We start from the raw sequence: 23,272 nt of genomic DNA, 5'->3' as shown, positions 1-23,272 counted from the left end.
GTGTGGATGATATCCATTTGCTATGGAATTGCTGCCATATACAGAAATTCTGGGAGGAGGTGCTAACCTAAATAAGGAGTTACCATTAGATGAATATTGCAGCTACTATTGAAGTAAGTATTTTGGGAAAGGTGGGAGATTTAGGGGACACCAATAGACAGGAACTAGCGGCAAAACTAGTGTTTCAAGCTAGAAGGTATATAGTGAAGAACTGGATAGAAAAAAGGGCCCCCATTTTTTTTTTACGAGGAGCTGGAAGGAGGGAAGAAAACGAGAATCAGGGTTCTCGGAGGTATAGGTAGACAAGGGTGGGTGAAAGAGATGAAATTAAATTGTAATAGTCGAATTGATGTTGTATTTTGAATGGAAATCTTAACAAAGATGAAATGAACTATTCTGTATAAATATTTAATTATTTAATAAAGGAAAAGGGAAAAAAAATAGGCTGACCTCAGACATGTGCGCTGGTCAGCAGAAGATATCTGTCTTGATCTTATCCTGATATGTGCCCACATTTCTGAGAAAAGTGAAGTTTTAAGAAATGCCAATAAGCCTCTAGTTGCAATCAGGATGTTGCTGTTATACCTTGAGGCTCAATTCTGTCAGTCAAAGTGCTGAGGGTTACAGACTGAGCTGAGCCTCTATGTGTAATGGTAACATCCCCATTTGCAATTTGAATAAAGCTTCATTTTTCTCAGAAATGCAAGCATAGATGAGGATAAGATCAAAACAGATATCTTCTGCTGACCAGCACATGTCTCAAGTTAGGACAGGTTCACATTACCATCATGATCCATCAGAAGAACAGAAAAATAAAGCAAAAAAAATAAAAAATCCTGTATTTAAAGAATCTGTTATGCTCATTCGGAAATCCATTTTCTTCTGAGATCTGTTATTTTAGATGGAAAAAAGTCTTTTTCCCCATCTAAAATAACGGATCTTAGACAGAAATAGCTAAAATGGATGCCAAATGTACATAACTTAGCATAAGAGATTTGTTTTTTATCTTTATTTTTCAGTTCTTCTGACAGATAAGAAGAATGGAAAAATACATGGTGATGCTATAGCCTGTTACCAGGGGCGTAGCTAAAGGCTCATGGGCCCTGGTGCAATAGTTCAGCTTGGGCCCCCCTTCCCGCAGTGCTTTGTGGCCAGGGGCAGAGAAGCACATAGTCTTCATGCTGCCTGAGGCAAAAATTGAAACAGCAATCTTCCTCCCATGACAAATTTTTGACCTAACCCTTTCCCCAGCCAGAGGTGTAACTTGACCAGCATGCACTTTCTATAATACCAATGTTTTCTTATGCGGCACGAGGGTCTTTGGGCCCCCTCAGGCTCCTGGGCCCGGTAGCAACTGCTACCTCTGCACCCCCTATAGCTACACCCTGCCTGTTATTGCTATAAATCTGGTGACAGAAACCCTTGAATATTTGAATACAATGATGTTAGGTGAACCCTATAAAAAACAAAAAATAAAAACTGTGCTAGAACAGCCATTTTGGTTACCTTTTCTCACAAAAAACTTAATATTCAGTGATCAAGAATCATATGTACCCCAAAATAGTACCAATAAAATGATCACCGTATTCTGCAGTTTCCAAAATGGGGCAGTTTCTACTGTAGGGGTGCATCAGGGGGCTTCAAATGCGACATGACAACTTAAAATTACCCCAGTAAAATCTGTCCTCCAAATACCATATGGCGCTGTTTCCCTTCTGAGCCCTGTGTTGTGCCCATACTGCAGTTTATGGACACATATTTGTCTTTTCTGTAAATTGCAGAATCAGGGTGATAAATATTACGTTTGAGTTTGTTTGGCTGTTAATCCTTGCTGAGTTACAGGAAAAATTGATAAAAATTAAAAATCTGCAAAAAATAAATAAATCAGTTTTGAATAACTTGACAGGTGTAGTTTCTAAAATGTCATTTATGGGTGGTTTCTACTATGTAAGCCCCACAAAGTGACTTCATAACTGAACTGGACCTTAAAAAAGTGGATTTTAAAAATTTTCTTAAAAATTTTAAGAATTGCTTCTAAAATTCTAAGCCTTCTAATGTCCTAAAAATAAAATGGCATATACAAAATTATGGTAAAATGAGAAAATGGAAGGCTGGCACTCAAATATGTGGTTCAGTCGAAAACACAACTAGTTTATTAAGACACTATATAAGAACCAATTGTGGTTAAAAAAACACAATAAAATACAATCACATATATTAAAATCCTATGAAAGTCAGATACAATGTGAATAAAATACACAATGGCCGCAGGGTGGCAATATCGTCTTAACCACTTGGGGGGACGTTAGAGATGTGTCACAACCAGACAGCTGAGAAGCTCTGACAGAAGCCTTTCAGAACCTCCTCCTTGAGTTTTCTTTGTTGTGCTGTTCAGTTCCTCATCTCGTTAGCCTCTCTCAGCTGTCATGTAGTTGGACTGATTGCTTCCCTTTAAATTCCTCCCCATAATGCATTACTGGGCGGCTTATACTTCTTCCTGGAGTGTGTGTGCATGCTGATCCCATTTCCCAGTCTGCTACAAAGTTAAGTGCTGTACATTTATCTGTTATTTTCTGTTTGCTGGATCCCAGGTAACCCTGACTCCCTCCGTGTCTGGTGTAGGGAGCCGGTGGTCGTGTCCCCTCACTATTGTAGGGTGTTCAGGGGTTATATAGTCGAGGTACGTGGATATGCAACTATCCACCTCTGGGATCTTTGCATAGGCTGAGCAGCCAGGGAAAGTCTCAGGTCTTGTGCAGGGGTCTCCCTTTTGGTTCCTTAGCTTTGGATCCAGTGAGTCATATATGCATGTTGCTTTGTCTTGTTTCCTGTACACCGTCCGTGACAAGATGTCCCTCAAATAAAGGTAAGTGCTTCTCTCAATGGATTGTACAGAGAAATTGATGGAGACTCTCTGTATTCAATTATTGTGTCTTCCTCGGGGTATCTTCACCAGTATGGACAACTAATAGTCCAAAGTTAATGCAGTGGTCATATCTTTGTTCCAAGAGGAGAGTGTGTAATTCCGGTGCATGTTAGTACACAACCCTGTTGTTATCAAATTGCGTATGGGGAGTGGGGTGGTAAGATATAACTATTTGTTCTTACCCTCCTGGATTAAAGATTCCACTCTCTTTTTACCGCTCTCCGCACCGTGCAACCGTCCTCTCTCACTGCTTGGCGTCCTCGCTCGAGACTACCGTACCACGTAATGGTTGTCTCGCGAGATTTGTCAGTTCGTAACTTCAATGTTATCGTTCCTTAAGACGATTTGAGGTCAATATTCGAATGAAGCGTTCCAATATTTGAGAGGTTTGCAAACCTTCCTGGTGGTTCCGAATCTTTCTTTACGGGGGTGAACTACGCCAGACGCGTTTCGGGGACGTCTCTCCCCTTCCTCAGTGGCTCTTCCCCCGTTTGTGATACCATTTCCTTTTATAGTCCAGTCGGCATGGTCAAAATCCTGGATTAGGGTCAATTTTAACTCCTTGCGGCATCCATGGATGCTGCAAGGAGTTAAAATTGATCCTAATCCAGGATTTTGACCATGTCGACTGGACTATAAAAGTCCATACTGGTGAAGATACCCCGAGAAAGACACAATAATTGAATACAGAGAGTCTCCATCAATTTCTCTGTACAATCCATTGAGAGAAGCACTTACCTTTATTTGAAGGGACATCTCTAACGTCCCCCCAAGTGGTTAAGACGATATTGCCACCCTGCGGCCATTGTGTATTTTATTCACATTGTATCTGACTTTCATAGGATTTTAATATATGTGATTGATTTTAATTGTGTTTTTTTAACCACAATTGGTTCTTATATAGTGTCTTAATAAACTAGTTGTGTTTTCGACTGAACCACATATTTGAGTGCCAGCCTTCCATTTTCTCATTTTACCATTTATTTTACTGATTGGGTGATCAGTTTTTAGGCTAGAGCACCAGTTCCTGCTTGGAGAAGTGGTGAGCTATCCACTATTGTGTTATTGCATGTACAAAATTATGCAAACATAAAGAAGACATATGGAAAATGTTAAGTAATAACTGTTTTATAAGGTATCACTATCTGCCTTGAAAGCAGAGAAATTCAAGTTTTCCAAATTTTTGGTAAATTTTGAATAAAAAAAAAAATTATAGTTAAACATATTTGCTCAAATTTATCACTAACATGAACTACAATGTGTCACAAGAAAACAATCTCAGAATGGCTTGTATAACTAAAAGCATTCCAGAGTTGTTACTAGATAAAGTGACATGTCAGATTTGCATAAATTGGCCTGGGACTCAAGGCGAAAAGTGGCTCGGTACTGAAGGGGTTAAATATACTATTGGAAACATTGGAGATTCCTGACTCGTGATAGTAAGTTTGCTCCATTAGTTAAAGATAAACCGGATTTTGTATACAAGAGATGGTTTTTAGGCAAGGAATTGGTGCAGGCTGATGCCCGTAAGAAAAAAACAAAACTAAACAGACTTTTTTAAATGCAAAAAGTGTAGGCACCTTCACTTGCCTCTGGAGTAATTTATTGGTTAAAAGGCCCGTGTGAAAAATGCTATGTTGGGCAAACGTCTCGATTTGTCAGGTTGCTGATTAATAAGCAAAGATCAAGTATTAGAAAAGCTTTGACAAATGAGGGATTAAATAAATGTGGCACAAAATATATGGATAAAAAAATCTATCGGAGAAACTGGAGTAGCTAAACATTTTAGTGAGATGAAGCATAGGGTTTTTGACCTAAGGAGTATGACACTGGAGGAAGTAACTAGTGTGAACAGGGCCCAATTTCTAAAAAAAAAATTGCTTCTTCCGAATAAATTTGTTATGAAACGCATTACATTAGCTACATCCCAGCCTGCAGGGAGAATGTATCTCGGTATACATCACTGTGCATTGCAGTAACATGCATAGCTAGTCTTTTCTGGTGGTGAAACAGTTACTGTGCATCAGTATGACAGGGAGGTCTCATACAGTATATGGACATACGCATTATCAAGCTGGCCACCTACAGTCTTAGCTCATTCCTAGCTAAAAAAGAAAAGAAAAAGCATACAACAGGCTTTAGCAAAGGAAAGAAAGGAAAAAAAAAAACTAAGGAAACAAACACTGTGCCCCCCTGCAGAAGCTGTTTCCCAATGACTCTTTAGTGGAACAAAAGAAGGACATAGAGGCAGTGCCAATAAAGTAGCGGAGAAAAAGAAAAAAGGTTATTTTAATCCATGTGTGCAAACTCATGCTTTTGAATCACTTTTGTTAGCTGCAGAATGACTTTGTGTCACTATTAGGCTCAGTTCACTTATTTGGTCAGTTTCGGGTCAAAATCACAGAACAGATGCAAATCTTTTCATGATATCTTATCTGAGAGTAGGATTGTCTCCTGATTTTGGCCCACCATATAGCAACTGCTGGAATTAACTGACCCAATAACTGAAGTGTTACCCTACAGGTCAATCTTAGCATCAGGTATAATGTAGTTAACCGTGCAGTTGCCCAAGATTCTAATATAGTGGGAAAGAGCTGTCTCATTTCACTGTTTGTGGGTCGTCCACAATAATCGATAGATATCCTGTTCTGTTAGCCACCAATTCTACTATAGTGGGAAAGAGCTGTCTCATTTTACACTGTCTGCTTTTTCCACATAGATTGATAGATAAGCTATTTTGTTAGCCACTGATACAAGTAGTGGCCCCATGACAGAGTGGGGAGGGTATCAGCAGTAAGTTTGTGTTGACATCCCTTTTCATTTTTCCCTTCTTCTGATCCGTCAACCCGAAAAAAAGAAAAATGATCTTGTCTTTTTGAAAATCCGCCTACACACAGTATTTGGTCAGTAATTGATCGGTATTTGGTCAGTAATTGATCGGTATTTGTAAGGCAAAAACAGAAGTGGATCCAAAACAGCGATGATATGTAATGGAAATATTTGCATGTCTTCTGTGTTTTGGACCCACTCCTGCATTTGGCTTCCAAATCATGCTAAAATCCTGATGCAAAAATCTGACAGTGTGATCAAGGCCTTATGGATGCTCCAAAGACCGGATCCATTTTTTTGTTCTTCTCAGAAGAAGGGTAAAATATATGGTGATGTCAGTGAGGACAAACAGGGACACTAGTGGCCCCAGAAAAGAATGGGGAAGGTGGAAACAGCATGAGGAGTCAACATAGTAGCCCAGTCACAGAGTGGTGAGGATGTCAACAGCATGAGGGGTCAACATAGTGGCCCAGTCACAGAGTGGAGAGGTTGGCAACAACATGAGGAGTCAACATAGTGGCCAGTCACAGAGTGGTGAGGTGTCAACAGCATGAGGGGTCAACATAGTGGCCCATTCACAAAGTGGTGAAATTGGCAACAGCATGAGGAGTTAATATAGTGGCCCAGTCACAGAGCGGCGAAGGTGGCAACAGCATGAGGAGTCAACATAGGATGGCAACAGCATGAAAAGTCAACATTGTGACCCAGTCACAGAGTGGAGAGGGTGACAACAGCATGAGGAGTCAACATAGTGGCCCAGTCACAGAGTGGTGAGGATGTCAACAGCAGGAGGGGTCAACAAAATGGCCCAGTCACAGAGTGGTGAAAATGGCAACAGCATGAGGAGTCAACAATAGTGGCCGAGTCACAGAGTGGCAAGGGTGGCAACAGCATGAGGAGTCAACATAGTGGCCCAGTCACAGAGTGATGAGGATGGCAACAGCATGAAAAGTCAACATAGTGGCCCAGTCACAGAGTGGAGAGGATGACAACAGCATGAGGAGTCAACATAGTGGCCCAGTCACAAAGTGGAGAGGTTGGCAACAGCATGAGGAGTCAACATAGTGGCCCAGTCACAGAGTGGTGAGGATGTCAACATAGTGGCCCAGTCACAGAGTGGTGAAAATGGCAACAGCATGAGGAGTCAACAATAGTGGCCCAGTCACAGAGTGGCGAGGGTGGCAACAGCATGAGGAGTCAACATAGTGGCCCAGTCACAGAGTGATGAGGATGGCAACAGCATAAAAAGTCAACATAGTGGCCCAGTCACATAGTGGAGAGGTTGGCAACAGCATGAGGGATCAACATAATGGCCCATTCACAGAGTGGTGAAAATGGTAACAGCATGAGGAGTCAACAATAGTGGCCCAGTCACAAAGTGGCGAGGGCGGCAACAGCATGAGTCCACGATAGTGGCCCAGTCAAAAAGTGTGAGGGTGGCAACAGCATGAAAGTCAACATAGTGGCCCAGTCACAAAGTAGGGAGGGTGGCAACAGATTGAGGATGCAGCATAGTTGCCCAGTCACAGAGTAGTGAGGATGGCAACAGCATGAGGAGTCAACAATAATAGCCCGGTCACAGTGGCGAGGGTGGCAACAGCATGAGGAGTCAACATAGTGGCCCAGTCACAAAGTGGAGAGGTTGGCAACAGCATGAGGGGTCAACATAGCGACCCAGTTACAGAGTGGAGAGGGTGGCAACAGCATGAGAAATCAACATAGTGGCCCAGTCACCGAGTGGGGAGGGGGCAACAGCAGTGGCAGTAACTGCACAAGATGGTGACAGTAGTAGAACATGGCAGCAGAGGCAGCAGGTGTTTGGCATCAGGCAGGTGGCATATTTCACAATATTCTGCTGTGGCAGCACACTGCAGTCAGAACATTACTGCCAGAATGATCTAGTCTGATGCATCAAGCACTGGTGTGTGGAAATCCTGGCTTATAGAAGCCTGATTCATCATTATAAAAGGTTAATCTCTCTGCATTTTATGTTGAAAGGCGAGTTCTCTTTCGTGTAACTATGTCACCGGCCACACTAAACACCTGATCTGATGCCACACTACTGGCCAGGAAGGAAAGGTAGCCCAGGGCAAACTTGGCAAGTTGTGGCCACAATTCTAGTTTGACTGCCCAGTAGTCCAAGGTACTCGGCATGCATCTGGCCATTTTCGCAAGGGACCCGGAGGGACTCCCAGGTTCCATCTCCACTGCATAGTGCAACGGTCTTCCTTATCTCCCTCCAGCTCCTCCTGCTCCTCCTCCTGTTCCTCTCCTGTCGCTTGGGCACATAAACCACATATTTCTTATACAATTTCTGGGCGTTAATGTCCTGCTCCTTGTCCTTATTCTCCTCCTCCGCCATTTCAGCCCCCACAGGGCTCGGGTGGCCATGAGATGTAGGAACCAGTAATTACATCATTCATCCCGTAGTCCTGGCGACTGACAAATAAAGTGGCCTCCTAAAAGGGCATGAGCAAAAGCCAGGTGTTACGCATGGCTGCCGCTCCTGTCCGCCTGCATCATCAAGAAATCGTTTATGGCCTTCCTCTGCTCATATAGTTGGTCCAACATGTGGAGGGTGGAGTTCCAACATGTGGAAATGTCACATATGAGGCAATGTACGGGAACACCATTCTTCCTTTGCCGCTCAAGGAGAGTGTATTGCACGGTTTCCTGGCCATTTTCAGGACATCCTTAAGTTGGGAGGAAGACTTCAGGAACCGAGTTACAACCATATTAAAGATGTGCGCCATACAGGGTATCATCGGTCAGCCCTCTTTGACGACGCGCCAAAAGAATGTTCTTTTTGTTATCAGTGACCATGGTTCCGATCTTCAGTTGGCGAGGAGACAACCAGGATTCAATTTCTTGATGAAGGACGTGGAGCAGTGACACTGTTCCCTCAGATTGGCCATGTGCAGGACAGTGTGACACCGCCGTGCTCTGCATAGGTGTAATGCTGGAGGACCATTCAGAACTGTGCCTACAATGGAGGCTGAGGACAAGGTGGAGGATGAGGAGGCAGAGGAGGACATTGGCATCGGAATCATAGCATGAGAGCGCAGAGGCAGCAACTTGATAAAAAAAATTCCCACACCGGCACTCCTTGATGACTGCCTGCGCTGCTTCTATGAAGTTGTGAACTGCTAGTTGTTTCCAGACAGGTAGGCTCCTGAGTAGAAGACGGTCTACCCCGGGCACGTTTGGCTCCAGATCTCACACTGCGGCCACCCTGCTGGCTCACAGCCACGCTTGCAACCTGCTGTCTCAGCGGCATGCTGCGACCCTGCCACTGTCCCACAGAAAAACTGCCATCCTCACTCCCTGATGATGATGAAGCCCCCTCTTCACTCGCCTCCCATGTGCGATCAGCTACATCATAATCCTCTACTGTCTGCTTGTCACTTATGTCACCCTCAGAAGAATTAGACAGGTTATTCACTGCAATTTGAATCAAGGCATAATATAATTGTTTATCTATTAAGCAAGGTGGATACCCCAATAACAGTAGAATTAGACAGGTCATTCACCCTAATTTGAGATACAAGGTGTAATGGAATTGTTTATCTATTACACAAGATGGACACCCCAATAACAGTAGTACTAGACGAGTTATTCAGCCCAATTTGAAAATCAAGGCCTAATATAATTTTTATCTATTAAACAAGGTGAAAACCGTTCAATTTAGAAAGCTCTGTGCTCTGAAAAGGAATGATGCAAACTGTGCTGTCTCCTAAGGAACCCTTCAGCTTCAGATTACAGTCCCTGTCCTATCCCTGGCCTGTCCTTGCAGTCGCTCTATGCTCTACCTAGACTCTCCCTACAGTGCCTGAAAACTCTCCCTACGATCTCCCTACATTACCCCTCTCCAATATTCTACCATTAAAGGCTTTCTTGAACACTGTCCCTAGTGCTTTTCACATCTCCCCCTATGCTCAACTCACAGTGAAATGGCAGAGACCGCACGGGATGAGGCTTTTAAAGGGCTGTGACATCACGGTGGCTGGTTAGTGGTGGATTGGCTGTCTGTGCGGCATAATGGGTGATCTCATGTTCCCGGGCTTCTTACTTTCACTTTGCAACATGTGAAGCCACCATTCTAGGAATAAACTGATTTGTTACCATAAAGACCGAGGGAATTCATATTCATTGCAAATCAAATTTTTCCTAAACTTCGGATCTAATTCCACTTCCGATGCTTCGCTTCGCTCAACACTAATTTTAGTGTAAATTATCCATTAAGGTCTTTCAAACTGGCCGTCCTCAGTGACACCATTCAACATTCTGTCATCCACAAACAATCTTTCTTTACATGAAAGATCTTTCGTCCGACTTCATTTGCCTGGTGAAATTTAACTATGCACAATAAATTGTTTTGGTTGAAATTATAATTTTCATTTAATTTTTTTAAATACATTTTATAAGAATGAGTATGGGTATATTTACTAGTTCACTAGCACATTTGTGTGCATGTTCATATGTTAATGTTGGGCTGCAGGGGGTATTAATGCGATTGTCCAGGCTTTATTAATGATAGACTGTCAATAGCTGATCCGGCACCCTTAACAATCAGCTGTCCAGTTAAAGCTCTGTCACGGGAAGTCAGCATCACAACTATGAGTTTGACAGAGCTGTGTAGATCCGAAGCCAACTTTCTTGGGGATAGGCCATCACTTGGTAAAATCCAGACAACCCATTTTAGGTAATAACAAAAACCATTAAATGAGTATAAGGGAGTTTGCCCATCTGTACCACCCTTTCTATAATACTTATGTGGGAAATATGGAACTACCCTATTTGAGCCAGGAAATTCCAGGAAAGGCCTGTTAGGTTCCATTCAGACGTCCGTTAAATGGGTCCGGATCCGTTCCACAATTATGCGGAACGGGTGCGGACCCATTCATTTTCAACGGGGCCGGAAAAGATGCGGACAGCACATGCTGTCCGCATTTCCAGTCCGCGACCCCAAACTTTCGAAAAATAGAGCATGTCCTATTCTGGTCCGCAGCTGCGGACAAGAGTAGGAATTATCTATTAAGTGCCGGTGATGTGCGGAATCAGTGTTTTGTGGTCCGCAACTTGCGGACCGCAAAACACTATGGATGTCTGAATGGACCCTTAAGGTGAATAAGATATTTTCTTTTCATCAATTCATCCATATAACTTTTTCATCCATTCCAACTTTTTTTATTTATTTTTTTATCTCTCTTCATATACCAAGATTTTTTATTTTTTTTTAAACCTACAAAAGATGATGTAATTAAAAGAAACGGAGAGATTTATGAAACTTTGTGGAAAGGAAAACTGTCTTAGTTACCCATAACAACCATTCAGATTCCACCTTTCATTTCCCAAAGGAGTTCTGAAAAATGAAAGGTAGAATCTGATTGGTTAATATGGGCAGTTAATCCAGTTTTTATGTACAGTACACCAGTTTTGATAAATCTCTCCCATAATAGAGTATTTAGAGTCATGTATTGTCATTTACCGGTGAATGTTCTGAAAAGATCAGTCATTGCCGATAACAGTTCTTCATCTGTTAGTGTTTCCATATATTCAGACTCCTCTCCAGCAATAAATCCACAGAGCACATGTCCCATCCTGCCAGAACAAAACATGTCAGAACGTTATAGATTCTACCCACATTTGCCACAAAAAATGGAAAAGCTTGAGGTTACACCATGACAATTCATTTTCCTCAGCAATTCTTCCTCAAACCATCCTTCATCAAATATAGGACATGTTCCTATTATGCATTTATGCTGTTGAGTCTCTTTCCACTCTTTGGTAACCTTTGAATGCTAATAAAAAGGCTCAGTAAAACTATTAAAGAGGTATTCCAATCTTAGCCATTCATGGATGAGAAAAAAATACACATAGGGGGTCATTTATTATACTGAAATACGCCTATATTAGGCGTATTTCAGGTGCAGATGGCGGTGCAACTATGTGCAACTTTTCCCATGCTCACGCCATGCCTAAAATTGTGGGCACGGGCAGAGCCCGTCCCATTTACCATTTTCTACGTCTGATTCAGGGCTCATGCACATGACTCTATGTATTTTGCGGTCCGCAAAAAATATGGATGACATCCTTGTGCAATCAGTATTTTGCGAAACGGAACAGCTGGCCCTTCATAGAACAGCACTATCCTTGTCCGTCGTGCGGACAGTAATAGGATATGTTATATTTTTTTTTTTGCGGAACGGAAATACGGACATAAGGAAACGGAATACACACGGAGTAACTTCCATTTCTTTTGCGGACCCATTGAAGTGAATGGTTCCGCATGCGGTCCGCAAAAAAAAAAAACGGAACGGACATGGTCTAAATGTAAGCTAGAAAGTGATCTTACATTTAGACCAAAGTTATGCAAACGCCTCAGCCTCTTCATAACTTTGGCGAATCCTCTGCTGGCTAGGGGGCTTTATTAAGACTGGCGTCTAAAACACTAGTCTTAATAAATATACCTCATAGTACGCAGCAGCCAAAGTTAGCGATGGTTACAGAGACATGTGAGCTGGATGTGCTAATATAGGCATATTTCAGGTTTATAAACGACCCCCATTGTTTCTATAACTGCAGCAACAGTGCTGCAGTTATGGAAAAAAAAAACTTCGCTTGCTGTGCTACTCTGCTTCCTTAGCTTCTATAACTCCAACCACTTCTGACCAACACATGCTATAGGTATTCTGATTTCCGCCATGCTTTAATCCTTTTTGTTGCAGTAAATCAATAATTGTAAACAATTGCGGACATCTCTTATGTGTTTTTATGTGTCTGACTTACTGTCCAGGTGGCTCCAGGATAACAAATCCAGAAACTTTATTCATCCAATTCTGCTTCAGGTCTTCCTTTGGTTCAGTAAGAGGAGAGTCTCCTTCCCACACCATCCCGATCACAGTACTGTTGATGTCCCAAAAAGGTTTTTCAAATTCCAGCAATATTTTATTAACTGTTCCAAATCCCAAATTGTTAATAGCCTGCATTTTGCTTGGTGGAAGAGGAGGGCTGAAGAAATCCACTGATTGTTTCTTCAGAAATCCTGAAACCATAGGAAACCATCTAAAAGTCATACGCAGAATAAATTAATAACAACCACATTTTACAGTAAAGATGACCCAGATCGCTGTGAGTCGGGCTAAACCATAGGTAAACTGTAGTATCATATGGTGGACATGAAAGCGAATAGCTCATAATAAGTATTACTATGCAATAAACAGGGCATCTATATATGTACATATACAGGTCCTTCTAAAAAAATTAGCATATTGTGATAAAGTTCATTATTTTCTGTAATGTACTGATAAACATTAGACTTTTATATATTCAGGTCAGGAGAGTTGGCAGGCCAATTGAGCACAGTAATACCATGGTCAGTAAACCATTTACCAGTGGTTTTGGCACTGTGAGCAGGTGCCAGGTCGTGCTGAAAAATGAAATCTTCATCTCCATAAAGCTTTTCAGCAGATGGAAGCATGAAGTGCTCCAAAATCTCCTGATAGCTAGCTGCATTGACCCTGCCCTTGATAAAACACAGTGGACCAACACCAGCAGCTGACATGGCACCCCGGACCATCACTGACTGTGGGTACTTGACACTGGACTTCAGGCATTTTGGCATTTCCCTCTCCCCAGTCTTCCTCCAGATTCTGGCACCTTGATTTCCAAATGATATGCAAAATTTGCTTTCATCCGAAAAAAGTACTTTGGACCACTGAGCAACAGTCCAGTGCTGCTTCTCTGTAGCCCAGGTCAGGCGCTTCTGCCGCTGTTTCTGGTTCAAAAGTGGCTTGACCTGGGGAATGCGGCACCTGTAGCCCATTTCCTGCACACGCCTGTACACGGTGGCTCTGGATTTTTCTACTCCAGACTCAGTCCACTGCTTCCGCAGGTCCCCCAAGGTCTGGAATCGGTCCTTCTCCACAATCTTCCTCAGGGTCCGGTCACCTCTTCTCGTTGTGCAGCGTTTTCTGACACACTTTTTCCTTCCCACAGACTTCCCACTGAGGTGCCTTGATACAGCACTCTGGGAACAGCCTATTCGTTCAGAAATTTCTTTCTGTGTCTTACCCTCTTGCTTGAGTGTGACAATGATGGCCTTCTGGACAGCAGTCAGGTCGGCAGTCTTACCCATGATTGCGGTTTTGAGTAATGAACCAGGCTGGGAGTTTTTAAAAGACTCAGGAATCTTTTGCAGGTGTTTAGAGTTAATTATTTGATTCAGATGATTAGGTTAATAGCTCGTTTAGAGAACCTTTTCATGATATGCTAATTTTTTTAGATAGGAATTTTGGGTTTTCATGAGCTGTATGCCAAAATCATCAATATTAAAACAATAAAAGGCTTGAACTACTTTAGTTGGTGTGTAATGAATCTAAAATATATGAAAGTCTAATGTTTATCAGTACATTACAGAAAATAATGAACTTTATCACAATATGCATTTTTTTTTAGAAGGACCTGTATTCTCCAGGCATATGATAGAAGCAGAAGAGATAGTAATCCCTGCCATACATTGCCAATACCTGCTGGGACCCAAGACTATTGCTGTATCTCATATGGATTCAAGCTGCAACCAGTAAAGACAAGTTTAATTATATTCCAAGTCTGGATCTCATTCATTGCTACCAAAATCCTCAATTACTCCTACTAGCAACACACTCATTTATTGCAAGTGAGCCAGGATCCAGGAGTCCAGCCGTACCAAGGTAGGAGACACCGTTGCCACTATTGCCACTATCACAAAGAGACATTATACCACTCTGGCATTCCTCACCTGGTACGTGAGTTGCAACATCTTAAATGGCCCTGAGACTGTACCCTGCGCACGCTGCAATTAGCGTCACAAACAAAAACTATAGACTATTATATCCATATCTGGACCCACTGCATTATTTTGACGTCCGCCTAACCGTACAACAGTCCGGCTCATTGCACAGGGTGCAAAAGCATAGTGGCCGTCCCCTAGCCAGTATGTAGTGTACGGGAGAGTAATACCCCGTCACTACAGAAGGGTCACTTGGGTACTGTCGTTCCCCCTGTATTTATGGGGAGGTTGGTATAAAACATGTTGTTAATGTAGTGCTATGTACTTCCTGTTACTGTGAAATGTGCATGTGCAGGCCGGCTGGGGTGTTGTTCCAGCTCTGAGTCACTGGAGGGAGCTAGGGAACCCTAGTTTATATAAGGAAGTAGTAAGCAGGCAGACAGTGGGAGAAAGAAGTCAGAGATGATCCTGTGTCTGAGTCAAGGCCAGGCCATGGGCCTGTGAGAGTAGAGCAGGCCTGAAGCCTGTCGACTAGGAGAGGGTAGTATAGGCCCTGTAACCGGGTTCCAGATCCAAGGAAAAGGTTCCCCTCCTGAGTCATCATCCGTTTTAGCTGAAACATCATAAGCAACCAGCCGGGACACAGAATACAACAGAGGCCAATCTGATAAAGCAAGAGGTACTCAAGATAACAGAGGAGGTACTAGATAAAGACAGCTTCAAGGATACGCCAGAGATAGGGCATTAGACCTTGGAGAATAAGTCACATGTTTCAGGACCAGTCAGGACTGGAGTGCAAGCCGCCTGTACTGCAACTCCTGTGATTAACACTCTGTAAAGAACATTGCTATAACCGGCCAGTCTGTAACTCCTATGAACCAACTGTATTCAAATGCAAACCAACTGTCTTCCATGGAACTGCGCTTCCAATTATGTCCATGCATGATTATTACTGACATTCAGTAAAGTTCCAGTTTTGGTTGGCTATCCCGTGGTTGTTCCGTTATTCCACATTACTTCACACGGCGTGTCACCGTTTAATTGACACTGGCGTCACGAACACTAAATACCTGCCTGTTCCAGTATCTGCCCAGATTTGAAGACGACAGTGAATCCCAGGTTAGTGGGTTACTCTGCACTACAAAGCCCAGCATACCTGGAGCTACACTACTGACCCCCTGGGACACTGCAAGTACACCTGGTGTGGCAGTTCTTCAGACAATGTGCTGATAACAAGATGCGAGTGGTTTGTCCACTGTGCAATCAGAGCCAGAAGCGAGGAATAAATGTTCTAAACCTGAGCACCACCTGCATGACCAGGTATCTAAAAACAAAGCACGAGCTACAGTGGAGTAAAAACCTCAAAAACCACGAAACATCTCAGGCTCCTCCTGTTCCCTCTTCTGCTGCAGTCTCGGCCTCTTCCTCCCCCTCTGGAGTGACAGTGGCACCTGCCACCCCGCAAACAGAGGATGTGCCAGCAATGCCACACCTCCGTCACTGTCCCATGGAAGTGTTCAGCTGTCCATCTCCCAAACACTGGAGAGAAAGAGGAAGTACCCCCTACCCACCCGCATTCCCTGGAGTGTGATCGGAAGATGCGCGAGTACAAGCGCACGCTGGTAGACGCGCTGCTGATGGCATTCCCACCTGACAGCGGGGGCTCAGTGGAAGCGCAAGGCGAAGGCAGAAGAGGAGGAAGAAGTCACCAACGCAGCTGGGGCACTGCCAGCACCTCAGAAGGGAGGGTTAGCATGGCCGAAATGTGGAAAAGCTTTGTCAGCACACCACAACAACCAGCACCACCATCTGATATGAAATGTCTTAGCAGGAGGCAGCATTTCAGCAACATGGTGGAGCAGTATGGGTCTTCCCCCTTCAACTTCTGGGTCTCCAAATGGGGCACATGGCCTGAGCTTGCCCTTTACGCCTTGGAGGTGCTGGCCTGCCCTGCAGCCAGTGTATTGTCTGAACGTTTGTTTAGCACGGCAGGGGGCGTCATCACAGACAAGCGCAGCTGCCTGTCCACAGCCAATGTGGACAAGCTCACGTTTATTAAAATGAACCAGGCATGGATCCCACAGGGCTTGTCTGTACCTTGTGCTGAATAGACATGTATACCGGCCTCACCCAGCCATTGTTATACTCCATCGCACTTTCTCTTTGCATTCTCTTTTCTATTTCCCAATGTTTTGTGGTCTTCCCTTTATTTATAATAAAAGAAAAAAAAGAAAAAACAACAAAAACTGTTTTGGCTACCTCCTCCTACACCACCACTTCTGCCTACACCTCCATGTCCACTGCCTCCTCAGCCTTCTACTCCGCCTCCTAGTTCAAGATTATTATTATTTTTAGTAATTTTATTTTTTTATGTCATTTCCCTATCCACATTTGTTTGCATGACAATTTTCCTGCTCTTACCCTCATGTTGCTTCCTTTTGCAGCCCTCTAGCCCTTACTATGACTATTTTACAGCCATTTTTGTGCCCCAAAGTTCGGGTCCCCATTGTCTTCAATGGGGTTCGGGGTCAAGTTCGGGTCCTGAACCCAAACTTTCAGCTGAAGTTCTGCCGAATCCGGCAAACTCGAACTTCCAGGTGTTCGCTCATCCCTACAAAGGAGACGTGTCCTAACATCAGCAGGACATATGACACTAACCATGCCACTTGTTCTTACGAATAATGCTTATCAAAACAGATTTGCCAGAGTGCGGTGGTAGGCTAACAACTCTAGAATATGGCAGTTTTGATGATTGGTGGTACTTGGTGAAGGTGATATAAAAGTGATATCTCTTTGGCGGGATACATTTATATTAGTGGCACAACCCTTTTAAGAAGCCCCAACATGCGCCAAAATATAATTTAGGTGCAAAAAATTAACCGATAGGTAATGTAATGTTAGCCTACTGTATCCAAAATGCACCAAATGTATCATCCAGCATGGACCTAGATAAATTTTTTCACATCCTTAGGCCTCTTTCACACTGGCGTGTGTGGCCCGTTGCCGTATTGCGGGCTGCAAAATGCGGGCCGCAATACACGGGTGCTGTTCCGTGGGCATTATGCATCACGGATGCGGACCTATTCACTTGAATGGGTCCGCAAATCAGGAGATGCGGAATGGTGCGGAACGGAACCTTACGGAAGCACTACGGAGTGCTTCCGTGGTGTTTCGTCCCGTACTTCCGTTCCGCAAAAAGATAGAACAATGCCTATTCTTGTCTGCAAAACAGTCAAGAATAGGACATGTTATATTTTTTTTGCGGGGCCACAGAATGGATCAACCGATGCGGACAGCACACGGAGTGCTGTCCACATCTTTTGCGGCCCCATTGAGGTGAATGGATCCACACCTGAGCCGCAAAAACTGATGCGGACCAGAACAACGGTCGTGTGTATGAGGCCTTACACTGTCTAAATATTAGACAGGAGTAGTATTACATCTGCATATTGTATATCCACTTACCTAGAGGAGCAGTGACAATGACGTGATCTGCCACAAAGCTGTCACCATCTTCACACTGCACTTGCACAGGATACACATGAGAGTTGCTGCCAGGAAAGGATCCATGCCAGTGAATGCTCTTTACTGCTTTGTTCAGTAATACAGTGCCACTTGGAAGTGGTGCCTTCATGTGGTTCACAAGACTTTCAAATCCTCTAAAAAAGACAACAATATTCTCTTTAAAGGTAACACACTATGGGGTCTAAAAATGTGAATTTAAAGAACAACTTTTTCCCATTTCCCATTTATTTAAAATAGGAATAAAAAAAATGAAGAAAAGGTCACCTGTCTCTCAATTTCGTTCCGCATTTTGCGGAACGGAATTGCGGACCCATTCATTTCTATGGGGCCCCAGAAATGCAGGTCCGCATTTCCGTTCCCCAAAAAAATAGAATATGTCCTATTCTTGTCCGCAATTGCGGACAAGAATAAGCATATTCTATTAGTGCCGGCAATGTGCGGTCCTCAAAATGCGGAATGCACATTGCCGTGTCCTATGGACGTGTGAATGGGGCCTAGGTCTTGCAGTTGGATATACCCTTAATCGTAAACAAAAATCACAGAGAAAAGATAAAAAACAAAGATCAAAGCATCCTACACGATATGATAAATAAATAAGTGAATGTCCATGGCTACATTTATGAAAAAAAAATCACAGAAAACAGATAATAATGCACTCAATGAACACAATAGATGCAAGCATCATATCATGATCAAAATATATTGGCTGAGAGTCTCGGATTTTATCATATAAGAGTGAGGGCTTGGTCCATATATAATGCTTGCATCTATTGTGTTAGTGCATTATTATCTGTGTTCTGTGATTTGTTTCATAAATGTAGCCATGGACATCCGCATATTTATCATATTGTGCAGGATGTTTTTATCTTAGTTTTTTTTACCCTTTCTCTGTTATTTTTGCTTCGTTTGTAGTATACACTTGAGGGAGTGGCACCTTCAAGTATGAATGCGCTTCTATTGTATCCTGGGAGTAGAAAGTTATGGCTATTGGAATGTGGGGAGGAAAAAACGAGAATGCAAAAATGACAATGGGCCTAGTACGTAAAGTGCATCTGTCAGCAAATTTGTACCTATGAAACTGGCTGACCCGCTGCATGTGCGCTTGGCAGCTGAAGGCATCTGTGTTGGTCCCATATTCATATGTGCCCAAAATGTAGAGAAAAATTATGTTTTAATATATGCAAATGAGCCTCTAGGAGCAACAGGGGTCTTGCAATTACTAGTAGAGGCTTTGCTCCTTCTGCAACTGCCACATCCTCTGCACTTTAACCCGTAGGATACCAGCGCTCTGCAGGAGCTCTGCCTGCCCGATCAGCGGCAGGGGTCCAGCAGTCACTAACAGCCGGACCCCTGCTGTATGCACTGGCATGGGTGAAAACACCGATGCCGGCGCATTAACCCTCGCACTGCCGCGGTCAGAGCTGACCGCAGTAAGTGCGGTATCCTGACGGGTCCCGATGTCCATCGGGTCCCCGCGCTGCTGTGACGGGGACCCATTGGCTTGGACGGCAGCCCGATGCCTTCCTTAGGCATCATGGCTGCCATACTTGTTAGCCTGTGAGATCCAGCCCCCTGGTTTTCACAGGAAGCAAGCTGTAAGTATATTATAGTGTGTAATACACTTACAGCCAATGCATTACAATACAGGTGTATTGTAATGCATTGTACAGGGGATCAGACCCCCAAAAGTTGGGACAAAAAAAAGCAAAAAAAAGTTTAAAAAATCACGTTTTACAAATAAAAAAATTAAAGTTTCAAGTAAAAAAAAGTTTCAAGTGAAAAAAAAAAAGCGTCCTTTCCCCAAAATAAAGCTAAAAAAATTGAGAAAAAGAGAAAAGTAGACATATTAGGTATCCCCGTGTCCGTATCCACCGGCTCTATAAAAATATCATGATCCACCCTATCAGGTGAACACCGTAAAAAAAACGGTGCCAAAACAGACATTTTCTTTTCACCTTGCCTCACAAAAAGTGTAATACCAAGCGATCAAAAAGGCATATTTCGCCCAAAATGGTACCAATCAAACCGTCATCTCATCCTGCAAAAAATGAGATCCTACCTAAGACAATCGCCCAAAAAATAGAAAAAACTATGGCTCTCAGAAAATGGCAACACAAAAACAAGATTTTATTCTGTACAAAAAGGCTTTCACTCCAATTCCACCGCTTTTTTTTTTAAGATGTTAAAGGATAACTGTCATATTTTGATAAAAAATATCAGTTTTAACATATGTTACTGCTGCTGCAGCAGCATTATGCATAAAGCAATCTTTAGTTTCTTCACTTACTTACTGTTTTCCTTGAGTTTTCCCCTTAGTTACGACTGCTTTGAATCCTAGATTATGAGGATCTTCTCAAGATGGCTCTTCTACAAGTCCTCTGAGGCCAAAACTGCATTCCCTCAGGTCACATACAAACTTTCTGTAGCCAGCAGCTTCCTGCCATCCAATCAGATTGGATTACTGAGAGACACGCCTCCTCACTCTGAAGCCTAATGTAGGCATGCAGTGTGAAGGACCTCCCCTCTGTCTTCCTAGCCGGAGACAGATGAGTCATAGCAACAATCTTTTAAGGGAGCAGTGGAAAGGGACAGCAGACATTAATACAAGCTGTTATTATAAGGTAATTGCAGATCTTTTAGCAATCATTGACAGACTAACTCAGGTATATATGCCTAGCTCTAATAAACTAGCAAAAAAAAAAAAAAATGTTGAGCGAGTATACTCGTCCGAATACCTGTTTGGCTCCAGCATCGATATGCTTGGCACATGGTGGTACTCCGGCCGAGCACCGCATGTGCTCGAGCACCATGCTCGAGTCTTCTTCCTGCACGTTTCGCAGCTGCTAAGCAGCCAATAAACGTGCAGGTAAGTACTACCATTACTGTAATGCCAGTCGCTATATAGCACCCGATGAAGTGGGTTCGGCCCATTGCGAGTCAGGGAGAGCTGCAGTTAGGAAGGGACAGATAGCGTAGGGAGTTTGTGATCGCAATTTATTCCATTTTAAAACGTTTCAAAGACCCAAAAGTCATTTTAAGGACTATTGTGTGTGGTGGCAGCAATTTAATCTTGCAAAGTAGTCTGATTTTAATTTTTTCGTACTTTGCGATTTGTTTTCTATAGAGGGTGTCTGCAGTGACTTGTGACATCTTTTAAGCAATACCTTCTATGTGTCAAGGGCAGAGATAGGAAGAATATTAATGAAAACAATTATATTTTTTCCATAATTTATCTACATTTTTCCTATAAACGGTCCCTGCAGTGAATTGTCACATCTGTGCTGCAATAGGGTGTGTGTGTGTCAGGCCCAGATATTTGGAAAAATATTAGCGAAAACAATTATATTTTTTCAATAACTTATCCATAATTTTCCTATAAATGGTCCCTGCAGTGAATTGTCACATCTGTGCTGCAATAGCGTGTGTGTGTGTGTGTGTCAGGCCCAGATATTGGGAAAAATATTAGTGAAAACAATTATATTTTTTCCATAATTTATCCAACGGTCCCTTATAACATATAACATTTAATATGAAGAAGGCGGATGGGGGGGCGGGGAATTAGGGGGCGGGGAAGTGAACGTGATGCTGGTGCACGCAGAGGCCGTGGCCTTGGGCGCGGTGAAACTGTGCCTGCTGCCAGAGCACAAGAAAAACAATCATCCAAGATACCTAGCTTCATGCCCTAGTTTGCAGGGCGGCGCAGGACACCACTCTAGAAGTCAGCCCAGTGCGAGCAGGTGGTCGGTTGGGTGCTTCCATGTGGTTAAGCACCACCCTGTCTTCCACCAAGTCCAGTCTCAGTAGCCAGGAGTCTGGTCGACACAATCCTCACCCTAATTCTCCTTCCTCCTACCATTTACAGTCAGGCCAAACAAGTGATCCCAAACTCGGATATTCCGAGGACCTTTTGATTGCCAAGCACACTTGAAGAGGGACCTGAGATCTTGTGCCCCGATTCCCAACCTCTTGAGCATCCAGAGTCACAAGAATATGACGCTGGGGAATGGCAATTAGTGTTTAATGAGGTGGATGATGATGAGACACAGTTGCCAATGACTCAACCGCAATTTCTGTCTCAAGAGGTTGAGGAAGAGGATGACACACAGTTGTCAATCACTGAGGTTGTGGTTAGGTCAACAAATCAAAAGGATGATCGGAGTGAGGAAGTGGAAGAGGAGGTGCTGGACGATGAGGTCACTGACCCAACCTGGGAAGGTGGCAACAAGCCAAGCGAGGAGAGCAGTACAGAGGGGGAGGGATCTGCAGCACTGCAACAGGCTGGAAGAGGCAGTGGGGTGGCAAAAGGTAGAAGGCGGTGTAAGAAGGAACAAGGAGCCGTCTTTGACGGAAGATACGTGTCACCGAGGTTCCTGGCCTCGGTGAGGTAAGAACCGGGTTTTTTCCTGAAGTGTCAGGTCTGTAGTGCAATCTGACACTTCAACTGTTAGAATGGCTGTAAAGCCAATCCGGGCCGGTTCTTATTGGGAGCAGCCAAAGAGCAGGGTGGGTGGCTGTTCCCCACGGTTCCAGGCCGGGTTTTGGCTGGAATATAAAAAACCCAGCCAGCATGTTCAGGTGGGAAATTATCCTCCATGACAGAGGAGCTGAGGAGTCTGTGGTTTGAGACACTGAGGGATCTGTTTGTGTGAGCCATAGGCTGGGAAAACAGGCCACTAAAGACTGCTGCGGACTCTGGGTGAAAATCATCTGCTGACCAGGTGACGTCTTTTTGCACTGTGAACTTTGTGTGGTGTGAACAGGCACCAAGACTGAACACTTTCGTTTGGCTTGTTTTCTGGCTATGTGTGAATAAACACTGAACTTTGATTTAAACCTTGTTTTTTGCCTCTGTACTGCGTCCGCTTACCCTGCCTACCAAAGCGAATCCCCACAGCGGGCACCACCGAACATGCCCGCAACTGTTCCACGGAACACCCCCTTGCGTAAATCTCCCTTGCCAAGGGGTAGGTGTTTGGCAGTATGGCGCTTTTTTTGAGGGAAAGTGTGGACGACAAAAGAATAGTTTTTCGCAACCTGTGCCACACCAAAATGAGCCGGGGCGTAAACACTAGCAACCTCACCACCACCAGCATGATCTGCCACATGACATCAAAGCACCATAATAGGTGGGCCGAACGCCTGGGTCCACAATCTGTGTCTGCAGGTCGCACCACTGCCTCCTCTTTCCCTGTGTTACATCCTGGCCAATCCTATGTCGAAGG

At 43.6% G+C, this 23,272-nt stretch overlaps 1 protein-coding gene across 1 annotated transcript in view; it reads right to left on the bottom strand.

Moving 5' to 3' along the window:
- The window catches only part of LOC122941735 (peroxisomal N(1)-acetyl-spermine/spermidine oxidase-like), a 75,746-nt gene that overhangs the window by 11,785 nt on the left and 40,689 nt on the right, over positions 1-23,272 (bottom strand). Inside the window, exons 3-5 of the mRNA XM_044299147.1 lie at positions 17,991-18,184; positions 12,545-12,800; positions 11,244-11,356 (exon numbers count right to left, since the gene is read on the bottom strand). Coding sequence (XP_044155082.1) covers positions 11,244-11,356; positions 12,545-12,800; positions 17,991-18,184 — 563 coding nt within the window. The remainder of the gene's footprint in view (positions 1-11,243; positions 11,357-12,544; positions 12,801-17,990; positions 18,185-23,272) is intronic.

This window comes from Bufo gargarizans, chromosome 6, assembly GCF_014858855.1.
Source record: "Bufo gargarizans isolate SCDJY-AF-19 chromosome 6, ASM1485885v1, whole genome shotgun sequence".
NCBI lineage: Eukaryota > Metazoa > Chordata > Amphibia > Anura > Bufonidae > Bufo > Bufo gargarizans.
The sequence above is the reverse complement of the archived record's forward strand: the minus strand, read 5'-3'. Positions and strand labels throughout refer to the sequence as shown.